Consider the following 21160-nt stretch of genomic DNA (forward strand, 5'->3'; position numbering starts at 1 on the left):
TACAAGTTGGAAGGATGAGACCCTACTTGGTGAAGTCTGGCCTGGGTTGATGAGAATTATTTCCGCGTGTTTTATCAACTGGTCTGTCATAGGTGCCTTTGCCAATGGTGCTCCTTTAGGCTTCAAAAAAGTATCTGGTTCTTTTGTCCCCATCAGCGGCAGTAATGCACTTGTCAGTGGTCTAGTCGATGCGGATGTCGTAGTCGATATGGATGATGTCGACAAAGCTGTTAGCGTAGTTGTTTATGATGGTCTCATTGACTGTTTCTTCGTCGACGCATGCATTATTAACGGTGTGTCCGTTGACTACCTTTTGATCCCTGAGGAACTAGATTCCATCGTCAATTGGGTTGAGGGTTCAAACTTGATTTTTGATGGCTTCTTCACAGAAACAGAGGACGGAAGAACTATTATCTGAGATTTTTCAGTCACAGAATGTAGACTTTTTTTAAGTGCTTTTTAGGTCTCGGCTAAACGCGCGGAAGCGCTTCTCCGCCGAGATCTTTTGTTAGCGACTATGCTTCCCAGGAGACAGTTTCGGCCACGCGCATCCTTCGAGTCGATTTGTAACTGGAACGCGCGCTGTGGCCAGGCGCTGTCTCCTGGGAAGCACACACGCATGCGCATACACACACACACACACACACACAAGCGCCCACGCACATACATACAGAGTCACCCCCCCCTCCGCAGACATACACACACGCGCACGCACACACACACACACACTAGTGCACCCCCCCTCTCCCCCGCCGTCGCACACATGCATACACACACAACGAGAGAACCGAGCCCCGAGCCCCCCCCCCCCCTCCCCCCCAGCCATTTGTAAGTTACCAGCTCAATGTTGAGGGACTCCGCTCTCCTTCTGGCGTCGTGAGACGCTTTCACTCCGCCTTCTCTTCCGGTTACGTACGCAGCCCCGCCCCCGTCACATGCGACTTTGCCTGACTTCCCGTGTGCACAGCTTCTTTGAATTAATAACTAGCCAGTGACTCTTTAATAAATAAATGGGACGCACGCCTGGGCCCCGGCCGGGCCTCAGACGCTCGCTTCCCTCTTTATTATTAAATGGTGCAACTGTTGCTCACCCGCGGGGCCCAGGGCGGGCCTCGAGGCTCTTCATATTAAATAGTGAGTCAGGATGCGTGCGCGCGGCGCACATTTGTCTCCGCGCCGGGTGGGGGCGGGGGGTAGGAGGGGGAGGGGCGCTGCTGGTTACTAATACCCTGATTGAATTGTTGGTCATGCGCATTGAGCGCACACAATTAAAAGTGGGCATGAGTTTGAGGTGTGGCATTCCAGGACCCAGCCACGCTTCTACGCCAGAGACTGTCCCACATCCGTCACGGGCCATAATTTAAATTAATTAATGTATTATTCGCCCCTGCCTGACTAGCCTTGCCCTGCCTTCTGCTGCCTGCCCAGCCCACTACAGTTCCCTCGTCCTCTTAATATCGTAAGTGTTTACTTTATGACTAACAGCCGCGAGGGGTTCAGACATTCTGTAGTGCCTGGAACTTTGTTTCGATTTTATTTTGTTGATCTAAGAAATAGAGCAGTAAATAGATTTATTTGTATTTCGCATTGGGTGAGGGCTGTTTAACCCCCTCCCCCCATCCCCAATTTGACGAATGTTTAAGAAGGTGTAATAGATATTGCGGTTTGTATTTTTATGTATTTAAAAAAGATAGTAATGTGGTGATGCCTGTTTGGAAGATCCGTTGTGTGCGCCGTGTGGGGGGCTTTCGATATTCGCTGGCGGGTGTTTTTTTGGGTACTTTAGCCAAACGGAGGTCTGGAGTGCCAATTAATAGCAAGATACTGTTCGGACTTTGTTGTGGGGATGGCAGCTGCGTCTTGGAACTCGCTTTCAACGAAATGATGTTGTGCTCCTTTACATAAATGCAGTGTTTAGTTGATGCATTACATCCTTGTAAACATGCATGCTGTTTATCCCAGGACAAATAAAATAACAGCATCGCATTTAGCATGCGCGTCCCTCAGGTGACCTTCATAATTCAGGTTGTTGGTTTTAAACAACCAGTAGCAGTTCCTCAATATTATGGTCACCGGGGGACTGGATTCCAGCTTTCACAGCTACCTACCTAAATACTGTCTGCCACCATTGGGCCCGGTGGAAAGCACGTGCCCAGGAATAACATTTTTACAAGGACTTTCCCTCATAAAATCTTCAGTTGAGGGTGTGCTGGAGCCCCTCTTGAAGCTTCCAAGAAAAGGAGGTGTCCCGCTGTCTGACTGCCCTGTGTGGGCCCCCCATTGTGACCAGGTGACTCATTATTTGGAGACCGACTAGCAGATTTGATTCCAGCAGTCTTATTTTTTAGCGAAGAAACGTAGGCCTAGTTCTTCAAATGCATGGCTTTTTATAATCCAGACAGCCCTCTCTCATTCCCACACTGACATCTTCATTTGTTTTGTGAGTGGACATTGCTGAGTCCATAAACCCCAAGCCAGGAATTCCACCCCCCTGGTCACGGTTTCCCTGGGGTGCACGTACATTACCATAATTGCATGTACATTTTTCAGCCATGCACACATCCAATCTCCATTGTTTGGACGCCGAGACCATTGTAGACTATGCAACCGAACCTTCCTCCCACCGCCATGGAGAAAACCGAATAGGGGGCGGGCGGCATTAGTAAGAAAGTGATCTGCCTCAGTCCCCCATTAGATGCTTTGTTGCATGTACGAGGCTGGATTTCAAAAATGAAAAAAATGCGCAAAAGATGCCTCGGTGTGTGATGTGATATACTGTGCTGGGCGAAGATTTTCTAAATGAGAAATGTCCAGCCCAGTGTACGTGTGCGTATTTGGGTCAGGCACATCCGGTCCTAATGAGAAGAAATAATTTGTTTCGTAATGGAAACTTCCGCCAAATATGCGTGCATTTTGTTTTGTGGTTATCTGTGGGAAATGCGGCGTAGATTTCGAATTAGTGTGCACTTATGACCATAAGTCAGCAATTAAGTCTACGATCCGTGCTCTCCAAGGCAATATGCATTGGGCATTTTCTTTAGTGGGTAAACCTCCCAGCCTGCATAGCACTCCTGTAACTTTATCCTGTCAGGTATAGTGCTAAAAACTGTTAGGCATTGACAAATAAAGGTACATTTATTGGCTAAATAAATGTGGACACAAAAAAAAATGCCATTTGCAATGCCAATAGCTCTAACTTAACAAAAGCCGAGACCATTGCAGTGCAGAGTAGTGAGTGCAGAGTAGTGAGTGCAGAGTAGTGAGTGCAGAGTAGTGAGTGCAGAGTAGTGAGTGTGCAGACTGCAGAGTAGTGAGTGCAGAGTAGTGAGTGTGCAGACTGCAAAGTAGTGAGTGCAGAGTAGTGAGTGCAGAGTAGTGAGTGTGCAGACTGCAAAGTAGTGAGTGCAGAGTAGTGAGTGCAGAGTAGTGAGTGCAGAGTAGTGAGTGCAGAGTAGTGAGTGCAGAGTAGTGAGTGCAGAGTAGTGAGTGCAGAGTAGTGAGTGTGCAGAGTAGTGAGTGTGCAGAGTAGTGAGTGTGCAGAGTAGTGAGTGTGCAGAGTAGAGAGTGTGCAGAGTAGAGAGTGTGCAGACTATTGAGTGCAGAGTGCAGAGTAGTGAGTGCAGAGTGCAGAGTAGTGAGTGCAGAGTGCAGAGTAGTGAGTGCAGAGTGCAGAGTAGTGAGTGCAGAGTGGTGAGTGTGCAGAGTAGTGAGTGTGCAGAGTAGAGAGTGTGCAGACTATTGAGTGCAGAGTTTGAGTACAGAGTGCAGAGTAGTGAGTGCAGAGTAGTGAGTGCAGAGTAGTGAGTGCAGAGTAGTGAGTGCAGAGTAGTGAGTGCAGAGTGCAGAGTAGTGAGTGCAGAGTAGTGAGTGCAGAGTGCAGAGTAGTGAGTGCAGAGTGCAGAGTAGTGAGTGCAGAGTAGTGAGTGCAGAGTGCAGAGTAGTGAGTGCAGAGTAGTGAGTGCAGAGTAGTGAGTGCAGAGTAGTGAGTGCAGAGTAGTGAGTGCAGAATGCAGAGTAGTGAGTCCAGAGTAGTGAGTGCAGAATGCAGAGTAGTTAGTGCAGAGTGAGTGTGCAGAGCAGTGAGTGCAGGTGCAGAGTGGTGTGTGCTGTTGAGTGCAGAGTGCTGTTATTTATGATTTAAGGAAAAAAAAAGAAATGTCATGAGCAATGCCAATAGCTCTACTTTTAATGATGCCGAGACCATTGCATTGTAAATGCTTGTTTGTCTTCGCTGTTGTGGACCTTCAAGGGAGGTTCCACTAAGCAGTCTTTTTCTTCTTGTCTTTCTCTTTTAAGGGCTTTCTTGACAGGAGATGAGGTTTCTACGTCTTCAAACACTGGAGTTTACTCTGCCTTATATTTCTGCAGCCAAAGAAGAAGTCTGGCTTCCATGTTTTCAGTGTTTGACAGAAAATGTACAAACCTTAGGTTTGTGATGAGAATGGATCCAACATAGGCACTCTTTATGTGGCTCCTCAGAGAATAGCCTGAGGTTGCCACAGAATATGCAAAGTCTGAAAAGCCTATTTGTAGAGCCCTCTGACATGATTTTACCTGTCAGAACTCAACACCCAAAATGCTACTATCTAGCAGTCGACAGTTGAGGTTCAATAAAAGTGCAAAAGAAGCTGAATTATCAGTTGGCTTATTAAAGAAACTGAGCACTTTTCAGTACACCTTCCTTCACACAGCATGCAGTAGGAAATCTGAGGTACGGTGGCCCTTGTGATTCCAGAGCTGCTTTGTGAATGGCTGGTGGTTTCATTCTTTGCAAAATAATGTAAATGGGTTTCCAATGTCACATAGTAACATTTGCTGTTCAATGTTTTTCTTTGCACTACTCATTATAATTACTGTGGGACTCCCACCTAGGTGACGGGGAAGATTTAAGCATGTGAATCTATGAATAATTCAAGATTGGAGAATTATCAATATATATTTTGTAACCTGGCATGAATATGTACAAAAAAACAACCTCCAAAATAGTTGGAACAGAATGGTTGTGCATGAACGAATATATGGTTGGCATATGCAGCTACTCAAACTACTTTCATCCCCATCTTTCCAAACTACAGCCCAATAAAATCTAGATAACATCTGCATTTTTCCAGAAAATGTTCGTGTAAACAATGTGGAAGACAGGGGTCCCGCCATGTCTTGTATCCTTGTTCCAGTTTAAAATCAGATCACCATATTCCGGTACTGAAAACACAAGCCTGTGAGGAATCATGTCAGCATTGCATTACCTGAACACAAAATATCATCAAACCTATGCCACTTAAGGAAGTTACAACAACAACCATGCACACACATAAAATCCATTCTCGGAATCCATGCTTTTCTATTTTTCCTACATTCAACACATCAAAAAAGTGAAATGGCCGAAACCACTGCGGCCCAAAATAACAGATTTTATATACCTCCGACAATTACATTATCATCAAAGCATCAATAAATGATAAAAGTCAGCATAAAGGCATTTTGTTGTGGAGATTATCTTTACCCTCTTGTGTTAGAGCTTCCCTAATTCTATTGCGAGTAATGATTTGTCCAATGGTGCATTACAGTCACCACACATTTCATTAGTCAGAATAGTAGATCAGACTGTGAAAAAGGAGGGTGTAATTTACTTTAAACGCATACCACTGGTAACAGGTAATTGTTTACCCTTACCAACAACTTCATGTACATCCACCGAAAAAACATCATATTGTAGCAAAAGAAAAATCAATGCACTAATATACATGGAAAAAAAATAAGGAACAGCACCAACTGATAACAATATGGGAGGAAAGGCTTTAGAATAAGGTTAAACGCAGATGAAGAGTATGGGAAGAATATGTATCAAATGGGAGTTGGGCTATATGCTGAAGACCAGAAGAACAAATTCCACATCTCCGAGAACCCTTTTTCTGGTGAATATGCTACCTATGCTACCGCATTGCATAACCTCGGGATACTGCTAAAGAGCCATCCTGTATGTGGAAACTTTTCATCAGCAGTGCTCCTACACGCCGCTAGATTGTGCTGTGTGGCTCAGCCTTGGCTCTGTACCACAGCAGGAGTGACCGAGTGGAACATAAAAGCACCACCCCTTCCTCCTCAGTTTCTTATTTTTTCCTTTCCCCATATTTGGGACATTACAGCATTTTAGAAATAAGGTCTCTCCATAGAACGGTGAGGTGAGAGGGCAGTTAGCAATCTGCAGTGAGGGAGAGTATCCACCAGAAAGACTGTTACAGAGGTAAGTAACTTGTTCTTCTGATGGCTACTTCTAATAACAGATTCATCACCTTAGAACAGATAGCAAAGCAGTACCTCCCCAGGTGGAGGGACTATGGAGTGGACTTAGACCAAAAATGTCCTCAGGACTGAGCAGGCAAAGTGCCCCTCCCACCAGAATTGGCAACAAAGCAGTATTACTTCGTGAACATATTCAATGACGTCCAGGTCATACCATACAGATGTCAACCACAGGCGCTATATGAGTCAATGCAGCCGTAGCAGACTTGGCCATGGCAGAATGGGCTCTCAGACTTTCTGGGGGCTGCATCTTGTCCAGATCATGATGCCAAAGGACTATTCACTTCGACTGGGTCCTCTTATGCACAGCCTTTCCTATCTTCACCCTGGAGAATCCCAGAAAAAGTTCCTTTTTTTATCAAGCTAAAAGCTCTTGGGGTCCAGCCAACGAATCATCTGCCTTTTGAGGATTGAAAGGGAGCAAGGAACGCTGGCAGAATGATGGACTGCCCGACTTGAAATGGAGTCAAGACATTTGGCAAGCATCCCAAATGAGTCTTCAGCACCTAATTGTCTGAAAAAAGGTGGCGTTTGGCAGTTGCTTTGAAACTACCTGGAGCTCAGTCATGTGACGAGCTGATGTAATCACAATGAAGAAGAGCGTCTTCCAAGTCAGGAGATACAGTAAGCAACTATTCATCGTACATGAGAGAGATGTTAAGGTCTACTGTGACATCACAAATGGCTTGGAAGGGAACAGGTGTGCCAAATCTTTTATAATTTTTACCACAACTGCAGATTTAAACAAGGACAGTTGGTCTTAAAAACGTAGAATGGTCGAAAGGGCTGAAAAAACCTCTAACAGTGCATACTGCAAGACTTAGCTGGGCCAAAAATAAAACCTACAAAAGGAAGTCCGATAGGTTCCTTGCAAGAGATCAGTTTTAGGAGTACTACACAGGTCACAGTTTTGTCCCAGCATCTGACATTAATGGATTTTGTGGAAAAATACGCCTGCGTCAAGGAGGGCATCCATCACTTCAGGTGGCAGATCAAACTAAGTTGTCGCTGCTCAGTCTCCATGCCTGTAGGTGTAGCTTCCGCAGATTTAGGTGAAGGATTATGCCCTGTTTCGGCAACAGAATATCTCTGTGAAGTAGTCGCATTATCAGGGGACAGATGCCCATACCCATAAGTTCTGGATACACTCTAGTGCCCCAACCAAAAGCCACTAGGATGACTTGGGCCCAGTCATTCTTGATTTTTATTAAAACTCAGGAGAGGGGAGGAAGGGGACGCAATGCATCCAGGAGTCCTGTGTTCCATTTAAGCACAATACTAGAACCGAAAATACGTTTATATTGCGCATTTGACTATCCCGAACACATCTAGCCAGGACTACCCTCCCCACATGCCACTGTTGGAAGGTGTCCTTCAAAAAGCTTGGGCTATAGATGCCACTGGTGATCTTTCAAACATCCCCTGCTCAGCTTGTCTGCTTTGGCATTCAGGGGCCCTACCAAGTTGTTTGTGGTCAGGGAAATGCCTTGGCATCACAAGAACTCCAGAAAAATAGAGCCTATTGGCTCAGGACACAGGCGCACACTCCATCCTGCTTGTTGCAATACATCATGGCAGTGCTGTTGTCCATGAGATCTTGCACCAGCACTCCCTTGATGAACAGCAGGAAGGCCTTTAGAGCCAGCCGAATGATTTGCCAGTCCAACAGACTGATGTGCAGCTGGGCTTCTGATGGAGTCTAGGATCCTCTGATATCTACCACTCCTAGATGACCTCGCAAGGCTAGCAAGGACACACCTGTCACCACCATCAGCTCTGGGTTGTGAAGGGACAGGGGCTTGCGGTTAAACCAGTTTCGATCGAACAGCCATCACAGCAGGTCATGAGCGATCTGCTCTGAGATCTTGACAAGATCTGTCAGATTTCCTTGATGCCAGCACAACTGGAACGTCAAATTCAATTGTAGTACCTTCAAGTGCCACCTAGCGTAACCTACAAGGATACTGCAGATGTCTAAGAGGCCAAGAAGTTTCAGAGGTGCTCTCACAGTGCTCCAAGGCAGAGGCTGAAAAAATTGAGATAACAGCCCAAATGTCCTGGACACGTTGCGGAGGAAGGAAGCCCGGAACTGTACCGTGTTTAAGACTGCTTTAATGAATGGAAGCCTTTGTGAAAGAGTCAGGTGGGGCTTAGTCTTGTTGATAGAAGGTTTGCCATCGTCTGGAGGTGGTCTATGACGGACTATGACAAGCCCGCCTTCAATAGACAGTCGCTGAAGTAGAGAAAGGCTGGTATCCTCAACCAAAGAGGTGGGCTTCGACCATCACTTTCGTAAACACCCGAGAGAAGCTGGTGAGGATGAATGGAAGCACCACAAACTGAAAATGTTCCTGGCCTACCCTGTACCACAGATATCCTCCATAGGACCGCAAGACCGTTTTATTCAAATATGGTTCCTGAAATGACACCATCCAGTCACCCAGGACCAGGGCAGGAAGGATCTAGGCCATTAGGAGCATTTTGAATTTGTCCTTCCGCAGGATGGTATTCAGAGGCTGATGGCCCAACATAGGCATGAGGCCAAGTCCTCCTTGGGAACCAATAACACTCTTGGAGAACAATGGCCGCACCTTTTGCAGAGTAACGGACTTGTGCTCATCTGAAATGCACTGTGATGTGCGGGAGACATTTTGAAGGGCAAATAGAAAAGGCATAGCATAGCCATGTTGAACAATTTTTAAGACCCACCTGTCAGACGAGATGCATCACCACCCTGGAAAAAATGATGGATCTTGACCCATTCTGGATGCGCGTGCACCACTAGGAGTACATTTACTGGACAGTGTAGCTGTTGCAGCAGGGTAAGAGGAATAAGAAGATTGAGGTCTCTGCTAGCCCATGTGCTGTCTGCCAGACACTCATCCACAGCCAAGACTGGAGTGACTTTTCCACTGGCTGGGAAGACTATCTCTGCCTATGTACCAGCAGCCTGGAATTGCCTCTGAACCTTTTGAACTGGTGTGGAAACTGTTTAGCAGGGGCCAATAAGCTCAAGGATCACGCTGTAGCTCTATTTTTCTTAAAAGGTTCAAAAGCAGAGTTTGTCTTCTCACTGAAAAAGCATAACCCATCAAACATCATACCTATGAATAAGACCTGTACATTTCCAGAAAATCCTATTGAACTGATCCATGTGTGCCAATGAATTACAACACTGGTGTTGGCTGCCCTCTCCTGGGAACAACACAATCTAGATTGGTGCATATAATATATTTGGCTGAGGCTTGCCCATCATGAATTAAATTAGCCAAAGAGACCCCAAGGTCAACCAAGGGTGCCAGTAAGATCTTGCTGGCCATGTCCTACAGGACATGTGTATAGCAATCCACTAGGCACACAACATTTGCTGACTGCAATGCCAGACAGACCGAGAAACATTTATGCTTGCCAAAAGCCTCAATCCTCTTGGATTACCTGTCTGGAATATTGGTCGGGAACGAGTTGGGAGTCATGTTACTGGCTGAGGCCTGAACCACAAACCGCTCTGAAGAAGTATATTTGTTAAGAAAATCAAGGTCATCAGGAGCCAGTCTGCGATGCATGGCTGCCTGCATATTTACAGGTGGGCAGCAACAGGAATTTGACCAAATTACCTTTGAGGTACCTTTCAGTAAGGGCCGCATTAAAAGGGAGCAAGGGATCAGAAGTAAAGTAGGATATAGCCTAGGCCTATGTTGGGAGGAGACCATGCAAGATTTTTGAGATGGTGGAAAAGGCATTGAATTTTCCACCAGCATTTTTAAGGTGTTTGATACCTAATTGTACAACCAGACAGTTGTTAACAGCTCATGGATATTTTTAGATCATCATCAACATCCCAGCAGATCCATTACTATTTAAACAGCATTTGATGAAATACGGCATGTGGTATAAAAACAAGGTGGGCTCAATGAGAGAAAGAATTACAAAGTAGTATCAACGAGGGTTTACTAAAAACTTTTATCTCAGAACCCAAATAACGGTTGTACAAATACAAATGTTTAAGTATGTTTGACTACAGAGCCTTGAAGAATAGTCCGAACGCAACCCCGAAAATGAGTTAAATCATAAAAGTTACTGAGTGTAGTGATGATAACGGGGACATTTTTTTAGCTAAGGTATACAAAATCTGTACAATTGAGACACTCTTCCTCATATCCCATAAACAATAACTTGTATGCAACTTCTTATTTTGCTCACCACAAAAGAAGTGCTAATTGTAACAGCTTACATAGTTTAGATTCCAAGTGGAGTTTAAAACACAGTTTCTGACCAAAGAGGCTTTATATTATTCAATGCAACTCATTTCAAAATGAGTAGTGTTCAAAATTACAATCAAACTTGTAATATCATCATATAGCTTTGATGTTAATGTGAAACAAGTGTGGTTTGGAATTCAACTTCGGATTAAAGGTCCAAGTCGGAATATCGAAAAGCACAGATTTACACACTGTGTCAGTATAGCCTTTTTAAGTTAGAAGCAGGAAGGTATCAGTTAAACATTACACAACATAGGAAATGGTTTACTCTGCCAGACATTTTCCAACATCACTTACCATCAGGCCTGTGGGAACCATCAAGCACGTCGTGAAGTTTGCTACAGAGCTGAATCATATTGGCCAATTGCCGGTTGATCTGCACATCTTTCACCCAGGCTGGAGTGTGGCAGACAGGACATTCGCTGCCAATGGATGAGCCCACACATTTTCTGTGAGGTGGAAAGCAAAATAATTAAAATATCTTCAAAAACAAACTACACAAGCCTACAGGTAAATGGAAAGGCACTTGGGGCCCTGTTGGTCGGCCACAACACTGATCAAGAATTCAATATGGTAACAATGCAGCTGAGAGCACACATACCCCCACACTTTATATGAACAGAAACAGAAAATGGCCCAGGGAGGTACAAGTTAAGTGAAAGAAACAAGTGCCCAATCTGAAGCAGCTTAAAGATGGTCAGGCCCACTTATCGGGTTCATGCATTTTCTTGACATGAACGACTTAGTCTTAGTGAAGGGAGCTTTTACACTACTGGGTAGACTAATGATGTAACCTCTTATACACTGATGCTACAGGGTGGGGATGTCATCCGCAGCGGGTGTAAACTGTGGAAAGGGTTGATATGTTCTAGGATTATTACAGAACGTACTTTGCAGAAGCGGGTAGAGATTAGTCATGCCCAACTCTGGTGCCCCATTCCTCCCATCTAATTGCAAACAGGGAGAGGAACATGATCGTGCACAATCACCACAATCATGGATGAGATGTATGCTTCAGTGATGAAGATGAATGGGAGAAATAGCCTTGTAATGCAGTATGAGAGCAAAAGTAAAAAAGAAAAAAAAAAAAAAAGAAAAGGGGGCAGGGTAGGAATAGCTGACCTCCTAGAACTGGTCCTGAAGTCCCCCTGGAACCCTGCTGTGGCAAAAAAGCATTTCAATTTTTATTTTTTTTGCTGCGAAATTACATGAGTTACAAATCCGCAGGAAAAATATATTTTAAACAACAAGCACTGTATCCAGCGTTTGTTTCTTTTTTAGCCCCTCGGCATCCGTTTTGTGCAACCTTGCTTGAGTGTTGATTCAAATATGTTGCTGAACAGCATTACGCAAATCAATTAAAAGTCTTTAATTGCATATCTATACTTGGAGGAAGGCAGTGTTCCTTCTACACTACTAGGGACAACATCCTATATAAGTGAATGTAGTTCAATAACCAGAGATCTTAAGTAGCACTTAAGCACTGGACTCGCAGCTTACAGAAGATTAAGTCTTAGTGATATGTTGCTACAGATGACAGAGGTCAATTTCAGCTATTTACTGATAGGGTTGCGAATTAGCACTTGAATAGTGCGAAGTGTTTCAGAAGCACGCTCACGTTGCGGCTCTAAAGTGGTTGAAATGCTCAAAGGAAAACTCAGCAACGTACACTGCAGTGAATGTCACCGAGCAGAGAAACAGAACTTTCAAAATAGCCAACGGTTAATACATGGAATGACAATCATATTTTGTTTCAAAGAATGCCAAATAATCTTTAGAATTCTCAGAAACAAAAGCGATAACTCCTCATTACAGGCACACCCATGCATGCATTTCAGTAAATGTACTGCAGTTTTTCAGAAAATGATGCGCCCTTTTGAAGGCGAATATTAGAAATTGGGGCGAAACAATGTTCCACGGAGGTAATCACTTAGTACGATATATTACAAAATGAGCATGAGTCTAGAATAGAAGGCATAATTAATATTCCTTATAGAGTATTATCAACATTTAAAATGAAAACAAAACATAGTGAAATCATGTAGCTAAACGTGTGTATATATATATATATATATATATATATATATATATATATATATATATATATATATATATATACATATACATATACATACACACATATATATACACGTAACTTGCCAATAAAAGCAGGCAGCAGCCACAGTCTTTTTCACAAATGACGAAAAGCAGACCCGAATTCTGTGCTCATTCAAGGTGTTTTATTTCTCCAGCCAGCCAGCCGCCATTACGCGTTTCGCTTCCAACGAAGCTTGATCACATATATATATCTCATATTCAGGACCAACTTTTCCCATAGACTAAGTATTTTTTGTTTTCCTAATGAAACACACACACAGCCACTCACTCACCCATACACCTACTCACACAGCCAGACACACCCATACAATGACTCACACATCCACTCACTTCTTCCTTCAGCCACTCACACATCCAAACACTCACCAATATAGCTCCTCACACACCCAGTCACTCACCCATACAGCCTCTCAACAGAGCCACTCACACAACCACTTACTTACCCATTCACACATCCATACAAGCACTCACACATCTACTCACTCAACCATACAGCCACTCATACAGTCAGTCTCTAATACAGTCCTTTCCACACCCAGTTAACAAAACACCCACTCAAACTGCCACTCACTCACCCATACACCACTCACACACCCAGGCACTCACCCATACATCCTCTCACACACTCTCTCATTCACCAATACAGCTACTTACACAGCAACTCACCAATACAGGTACTCACACCCAATCAAACATGGATACACACAGTCACATAGCCACTAACATAATGTAGGTTAGAAATAGTTTTACTATTTAATAGTACACAAATTTAACTTTTGTATTACCAAAGTATATATGTTTAACGCTCACAAACACTAGATGATGTCATCAGTGATGCCAATGACCATGTCATGAGTGACATAATATGTTAGGTCATAAGCAGTGCATTGGTGGCGTAAGTTATTGTTACTGGTTTTGAATGAATGAAATATGGGCCTAACTATAAAGTCCCTGTAACTTGTGTTAATAAATATAAATATTACTTCTCCTAATTCTACAGCCTTGTTGTTCTCTGTTGGTCTTGGGATCAGCGCTGGGATGCCCCATCGCGGAGGCAGCCATGCGCTCTACAAATCTCATAACTAACACGAACACACACACACACACACACAAACACACATACACACACACACACACACTAACAAATATGTACTTTTTATAAATTATTATTTTTGCAAATTTAAACAATCACTTTTAAGACGGGAGTAAAGCGCTCAATGCAGTTGATGAAGACAGAAAATATTCCGACAATAAACATCTGTATCAGGTATAAGCAAATCATTACCAACCATGAAACGAGTGGCAAACCAATTTAAGCAAACCAAGAATTGATCTTCTTACAATTGAGGAAAATTCAATCCACACCCAAATCATGTGTCATCGTCAGGATGAAAGGGAAGATAAATATGAGCGCAGAGAAGACAAGGACCGAAAGAGGATAAGCTGATCCTGAACACAAATACTGTGAAGGTAGATGAAGCTGGGTACAGAGCTGCAGACAGAATGTGCTTAATATAGGTCTCACGGAGGAAGATTCTTATAGGACAATAAAGACTTTTGCCATAAAAGGTCAAAGGGTTTTTGATTAATGTTATTAAAGATTTGTAGGGCACACAGCTACCCAAAGGGTTTTCCCGGCACCGAGCACGGTAGGACAGTAAAAAAGAAGGAAGTACGTGGGAAGACTGAAGTTAAAAAAGCCAGACTTTCAAACCCTTGCGGTAGGTGCATAGAGAGGTCTCACCTCGCAAGGAGGTGGGCAAGGAGTACCATAAAGTCAGTCCCAGGTATGAGATCTAAACAACGAAAAGTTAGCGGCCAGAGAAAATGATTCTCTAAATAACAAGAGAGTGTCTCATTAAAGTACACCCATTTTGCTATGAAATGCAGCAGTTTTAGGAGAGGTACAGCAAACTGTTAGTGTCCCTTGGTACCTCTACCTTTGAGGTCTTGTTGTCTTTGGCAAAGTGGTGAATACGCTTTACTGTCCGTCCCAAAAGTCATCCTGAAATTTTGTAGAACAGCGTTGCCACCATAACCGTTTCTCACACTGTGCGCGATGGAGCAACAAGATACCTTTTGTCTTTCGCAGCATTGAACCCTTAATGGATTATTCTGCTCTAAATTAGAATTACAATCCATGTACAGACCAGTGAAGGTAAGATTGAGGTTCAACCTATTGGAAGAGGCTTTTTGACGACTGTCTTCCAGCTCTTCTTTCTCTTTTGATCTTTTGTCAGCTCTAGGTTTCTCTGGCTATATATTGACTAGGGATGGGCCACAGTGTCCACCATGTACCAAAGAAAAATATATCCTTTATTTGTACCTATGCAAGTAGGGCATCGTTTGTCCCAAATTAAACATTGAGAATGAGCAATCAATTGTAATAGTAGCCACCTGTCCACTTTGGCATGATGCAAAACAAACCTACCTAGCAATACTCCGGCCTTTATGTTTTGTAAAGAGCATAGCTACCCGAAGGCTTCGCCGCGCTGGTGAGTACTGTGCTGAGAGTAGGGCCTCTGGTACATTGTCTTAAGTTACTTCCTGAAGGAAAGTTCATTTTCCAGAGCTCGGAGACTGGGTGGAAGATCTTTCCACAACTTCGTTACTACATGTGCAAACTATCTTCCTCCCCATCTCATCCTTTTTACTCTGGTTGTACAGAGGAAATGAAGATGTGAGGATCTCAGGTGTCTAGTTGGAACATAAGTGGTTACCAACTCTCTGAGCTTTACTAGGCCCTTGTCATTTATGGCCCTATGAGCAATACAGAGGGATTTAAACTTAATCCTTGCCTCAATTGGAAGCCAATGCAGCTTTTTGAGGGCTTCTCTTGTGGAGACATAACTAGAAACCTTAAGAAGGAGCCTTGCTCCCGCATTTTGCAGAGTCTGAAGTCTCTCTATTATGTATTTGGGTGCGCCCACATCAAGTGAGTTGCCATAATCCAGACGGCAAACAACGAGGTATGGAATGGCCGTTTTCCTTAGATGCTCTGGGATCAATGCCAGTATCTTCCAGAGCATTCAGAGTAAAGAGAAACAGATGCCAGACAGTTTATTTGCTTGGTGGTCTATTGCTAGCAAATTGTCCAACCAGATTGCCACACTTTTTAATTGCCGGTTTGGCAACATGGGGCAGGGGGGGCATGCAACAGGCCAGCTGATTAGAGGTCTGTGTATGGCCTGGTTTACAAGGATCATTAATTCACTTTGATCACCATTCAGCTTTAGGAGGCAGCTTGACATCCAGCAGCACAGTTTATCCAAACATGGTGCCAAATGTTTATTTCCTTGATTAGGGCCCTTTTGTAAAAGAAACAACCAGCAGGGTGTCATCCGCAAAGGAGATCGCTGACAGGTTAAAGTCCTGCACTAAGGTGGCGAGCTGGCACACATATATTGAACAACGTGGGGCTGAGAGACGATCCCTGAGGGACACCACAAATCATTGGAAAGCTGTCAGAGAGGCAGTCTTTGTTCATGACCGGGTAGGATCTGTTTTCCAGATATGAGGTGAGCCAATCTAATGCTATGCCCTTTCTACTTCAGAAGCAATGAAATCTGATCCCTCTAGCAAATAGTGTGGTGCTTTTTTCTAGTCTTGCCCTTGAATCCCTCTAAATATGATTAGTACTGAAGCCACTTGGAACTAAAAGATTTAAAATAAAACTTGGGTTTGCCTTTAAAAAAAAACTTAACTGACCAGAGATAGAAGATAGCTAAAACCTTATAAAAGCGATGACTATGAAAGAGTATATTCCAGGAAACAATATTTATGGCAGCCTTGGGAATAGGTGTAAAATATCACCCATATGTTTAAATAGAACAGTATACAATTCGTATTATGGAGCCCTTTTTCACAGCGCAGTGAAGAATACATAAGCAACCATTTGCAAAATGCTTCATAATTGTTTCAGAAAACAAAGATAATCAGATTGGCTGTGATTGAAAATGGGACATAATTGTGAATAGCACCATCAGGAAAGGATATTTTAAGCCAGATACAGCGAACTACCATAAATGAGTAATTATATGAAAGAGCAGAGGTGATCGCTTTCTTTGCAGCAAACATAATTTATTTCCATATTTTGTGTAGATTTTTCTGGTTAATGTCAGCTGGAGCTACAAAATCATTAAGTAGATTTCCGGTATGGCCACATGTCCACAACTGAAGGGATTCAGGCACCAGAATATCATGCATAGAAGTGCTGAGCTCGAATAAGAGCTCTTTCATTCTTTCGCTCATCAGTAATCTCCAGTGCATTCAGAATCTGACATGTTGCTGTTGTACATCTCCAGAAGGCCCCTGTGCCCGAATTATGTGACCCACTCTGGAGCTAGCAGAAATATTCTAAATTTAGCTCTTCTCAGTCTGGCTTCCAGTCAAGGGATCAGAAAACATTGAATAGAAGTTATCGACCAGGAAATCGGAACCTATTCCCACAAGACGTCCTCATGGACAGTACTGCCTGGGACAAGACTAGGCATTTGGAGTTTCCAGAAGTGGAAAGGGGTCTTCATGCGCAAAATACTTTCTGCATCTCTTCTGCAATTATCTAATATTCCAGGAAAACCTCTATTTGCTTCTCAGAGTTTCTGCCAGGTTCTTGGAAAAAGATCTGTGATCATTCCTGGAAAGTGCTGGGTTAGGATGTATATTCCTCTAACAATATTCCAGTTTAAAATGGCTTAGCCTTTTAAAGAAAACCAAAAAAGGTTGGACAGAATGTTGGTGACGCAGGACATTGCAGGCAAGATAGATACCACGGAATATCATTACCGATTTCTCTCTGATCATGCATCTCTAATCATAGATTATGCTATGGCATGCACAGTGCCGACAGTCCCCCTATGGTGGCTACGCACAGAGGCACTGCGAAACGCAATCTTTCGCACTGAAATTCAAAGCGTAATAGCCGGATACTTTACTACTGAGTGGGGCTAAACAACCACAAGGGGCCATTAATGGGAGTATTAAACAGAGTATGGGGGGAGGTGAGGACTGTCGTAGTAAAAATGTAGGTACAGAACAGTGGTTAGGGCTGACATCCTGATCCATGAAAAGGAGGATACTCACCTTCAGAGCAGGGAGCCCACTGATGCCACTGCTATGGTACAGTCGGCCCGAGCCCAGGGAATACTTGTAGAAAAGTGGGATGCTCTAGCGGCACTCACATTGAAAGAATAGAACTTAGTAATTTTATTATGCGTGATTAATTAAAACCGTTGCCTTCAGAACATTACAGACTGATATCAAAACTGTTACTATAATTAAACAATAAAAAATAAGTACAAAGTTAAAAATGCTTTTGTTTTGTGATTAAAAGACATAAAATTGTTTCGAATATGATAGCACTGCTGACACAGGTTTACAAGCCTGTTTGAAGTCAATTATATAAACTTTCTATTTTTAAACCAGTAGAGTGGTCGAATTCAGCATCTACTGCACTCTATAGTAGGTCTCTATTGTTGGCAGCAGGAGGTTTTAGTCTCAATGCTGTCAGATCGAAGAATTTCGTAAGGCGACAGTTTAGCTGCACTAAGGTGGGATTAAAGCACAGCATCACTGCCTGCTTAGAAGACCTCACTCCATGCTGGTTAAATAGCGGTTTTAACAGTATTTTCTGGATATCATCTAGCTTCTTGCATATGCATATGATTTGGATCAAAGTCTCAGTGTCATTCTCACACAGACGGCAAAACTGATCGCCACCTCTTCTTTCCCACGGTGGCAAAAACGGGTTGATCGGGCAGACTCCCAGCTGTAGCCTTAGGAATTTTTCTTTGGTCTCAAGCTTGGATCCGACCTTGAGGTAGGGCTGAGGTTTAAAAAGATCATAATTGTGGAGCACAAACCAACCATGAGCTCACTTGGATACAGTTTTCTTGTCCTCTATGGCCGATATGAGCCTTGTCGATTTTGTTACTAACTTTTTGAAAACCCATTGTATGGTCCAGGCATCTGTCAGACCGAGAGGCTGCAGGGAGAACAGAAGGAAGACGTTAGCTGGCAGCTTTCCAGTGCGGGCCAGCTCAAGCCAGAGTTGATTGTTCAAGGACCCTGTGTCAGCAGTTCAGATTTTGTGCCAGCTCTTTAAGAAAGCTCCCTGCCTTTCTATTTCCTGTTTTTGGATACCAAATGCCAGCCTCATATGAGTAGGTGAAACATATTTGGGGAGCTGGAATATCGCCCGATAGGAGGTTGCAATTATACAGTCGAGGTTAGCAGCATCTCTTCCAGTCATAGATTCACTCCCGTAGGTGATTGTTGGCTGTAGTTTCGCTCACCGGACTTTTAAAAGAGGATCAAGCGTTATGTCTGGCAGCAGTTTCTTCAGGGGCTTTAATGCCAAGCAGGTCATTACTCCCTTCCTTCGTAAGGATTCAAGCTGTGGCTTAAAAGAATTGTTTTTTTTCTAAAAGCACGCCCAAATATTTATAGGTTGTTACTTAGTCCAGACGTTTGCCGTCAAGGCACCAGCTGTGATTTGACTTATTTTGATGATTTACGCCCATAACTGGACTTTTTCAAATTTATTTTTAAGCGTACCAATGTGAAAAATTGTGGGTGGCATCTAGAAGGTGCTGAAGTCCTATCGGAGTTCTGCTGATCAGCACTAGGTCGTCAGCGTAAAGCAAGTTTGTCAGTACCATGCCACCTAGCTTCGGGGCATGTGAGGAGCAAGCATCCAGTTCTGCCGGCAGGTCTGCCAGAAAAACGCTAAAAAGAAAAGGCCAGGACGCATCCTTGCTTTAATCCCTTTTTAGTAATGATTTTTCTTGAGAGATGCTTCCCAGCACCTAACTTAATTCTGACCCATGTGTCGGTATGCAGCTGTATGAGTTGGTCTAAGAGGGGCATTGAAAGAATAGGAGGCAGAGAATACATAGAGATCGAGATAGATTATTAACCTGGCTGCTGAATAGTTAATACCCACAACCCCAGATTCTGATTTTGCACCCATCTGACTGAGCCATGACGTGGAGAAGTGTGGCTCACCGATTAGAGCGGCAGACCCTGAGGCAGAGGTCTGGCCAGGGACCAGGGTTCAATCCCCGCCACAGCAGGGTCCTAGGCTCAATGTCCTCGGACCCGATAATTCTCGCCTCGGTGCCTACTTTAATCATGGGTTCCACTCTGCAACTCTGGGCAAGAGCTTCGTTAATCTCCACACTGGCCCTAACAACGCTAGGATGCCTGGCTTCACCTTGGGGGTGCCCAGGAGTGGACACCTCACAGGAACTGGCTTCCACAGCAGTATTCGTACAGTGCTTAGAGACCCCTGGGTGATAGGCGCTATACAAGTGCAAATTACATTTACATTTACTTCCAACCAAACTGGCATTTTACATGTGCTAGACATACACTTTGAGCAGGTATGCAGATGACTCCTGCTACAAAATAAATGATGCTGATGGGGATTATGTCCTGAACTCTCTACACCTCCCCAGATTAGACAGAGGCCACTTAGAAACTTGAGAGGCACAGATGGCACAAGAGGAATTACCTGAGGCTCTAAAGGAGCCTCCATGGAATAGGTCTACAGGATTAGATGGCTTCCCGTCTGAACTCTCATCAGTCACAGGAGACCCTTCTGGCTGATAAGCTTTTGGACGGCTACGCAGAGGTAAAAAAAACGTAGGTGGCCTAAGGATATCTATGAGGGAGGCAATCATAGTCATAATTCGGAAACCGGGAAGAGACCCAGCTCTACCTGCTTCATACCTGGCTCTCTCCCTCAAGATTAACACAGATATTAAACTCCTGGCAAAAGTGTTGGCCAACAGCCAGAAGCAGGTTGTGGGCACACGCGTCGACACAGACCAGTGATGATATATACCGCAGAGGAGAACACTCATGAATTTTAGGAGACTTAAACATGTCCTACATGAGGTGCAGAATATAGAGGTAACAGAAGCATTGATGGCCCTAGCCACAGAGAAAGCATTTGATACGGTCAGCTGACTCAGTATGTTAGGGCACTGCAACAGATGGGCTTTGGACCAGAGTTTATAGTTTGGGTGCACATCATATATATTGCACCCAAAGACCAGATATGACTGGAAAATATATTGTCAATGCCTAGTCTATCAAAAGTAACACCCATCAGGGGTGCCTTTTGTCAGCCCTACCATTCCCACTTGTAATGGAACCCCTAGCAATAATTCTGTGCAGGGTGATGAAGACATTTTGGATACAAGTGAGGGATTTCCAACACACAGTGTCATTATATGCTGATGAAGCTCATTTGTATCAAAGACCCTCAGAACACCTTGCCTGTTTCGTTTGACAACCTAGAGACGTTTGGAAATACTGCAGGACTACGGGTGAACAAAGACATCACAGTGGTGTCTCCACTAGATTCACTTGCTAAAGCCGGACCTGATAGGTTACCACATATTGGACTGCGCTGGACACTCGACAGCTTCTGTCACCTCAGGGTGCAGGTTAAACACTCTCCACAACAATATAAC

At 43.8% G+C, this 21160-nt stretch overlaps 1 protein-coding gene across 1 annotated transcript in view; it reads right to left on the bottom strand.

Moving 5' to 3' along the window:
• The window catches only part of LOC147730763 (BRCA1-associated RING domain protein 1-like), a 543323-nt gene that overhangs the window by 432427 nt on the left and 89736 nt on the right, over positions 1–21160 (bottom strand). The window contains exon 3 of the mRNA XM_086955577.1: positions 10860–11011. Coding sequence (XP_086811703.1) covers positions 10860–11011 — 152 coding nt within the window. The remainder of the gene's footprint in view (positions 1–10859; positions 11012–21160) is intronic.

Source organism: Lissotriton vulgaris, chromosome 2_1, assembly GCF_964263255.1.
Source record: "Lissotriton vulgaris chromosome 2_1, aLisVul1.2, whole genome shotgun sequence".
Classification (NCBI taxonomy): Eukaryota; Metazoa; Chordata; class Amphibia; order Caudata; family Salamandridae; genus Lissotriton; species Lissotriton vulgaris.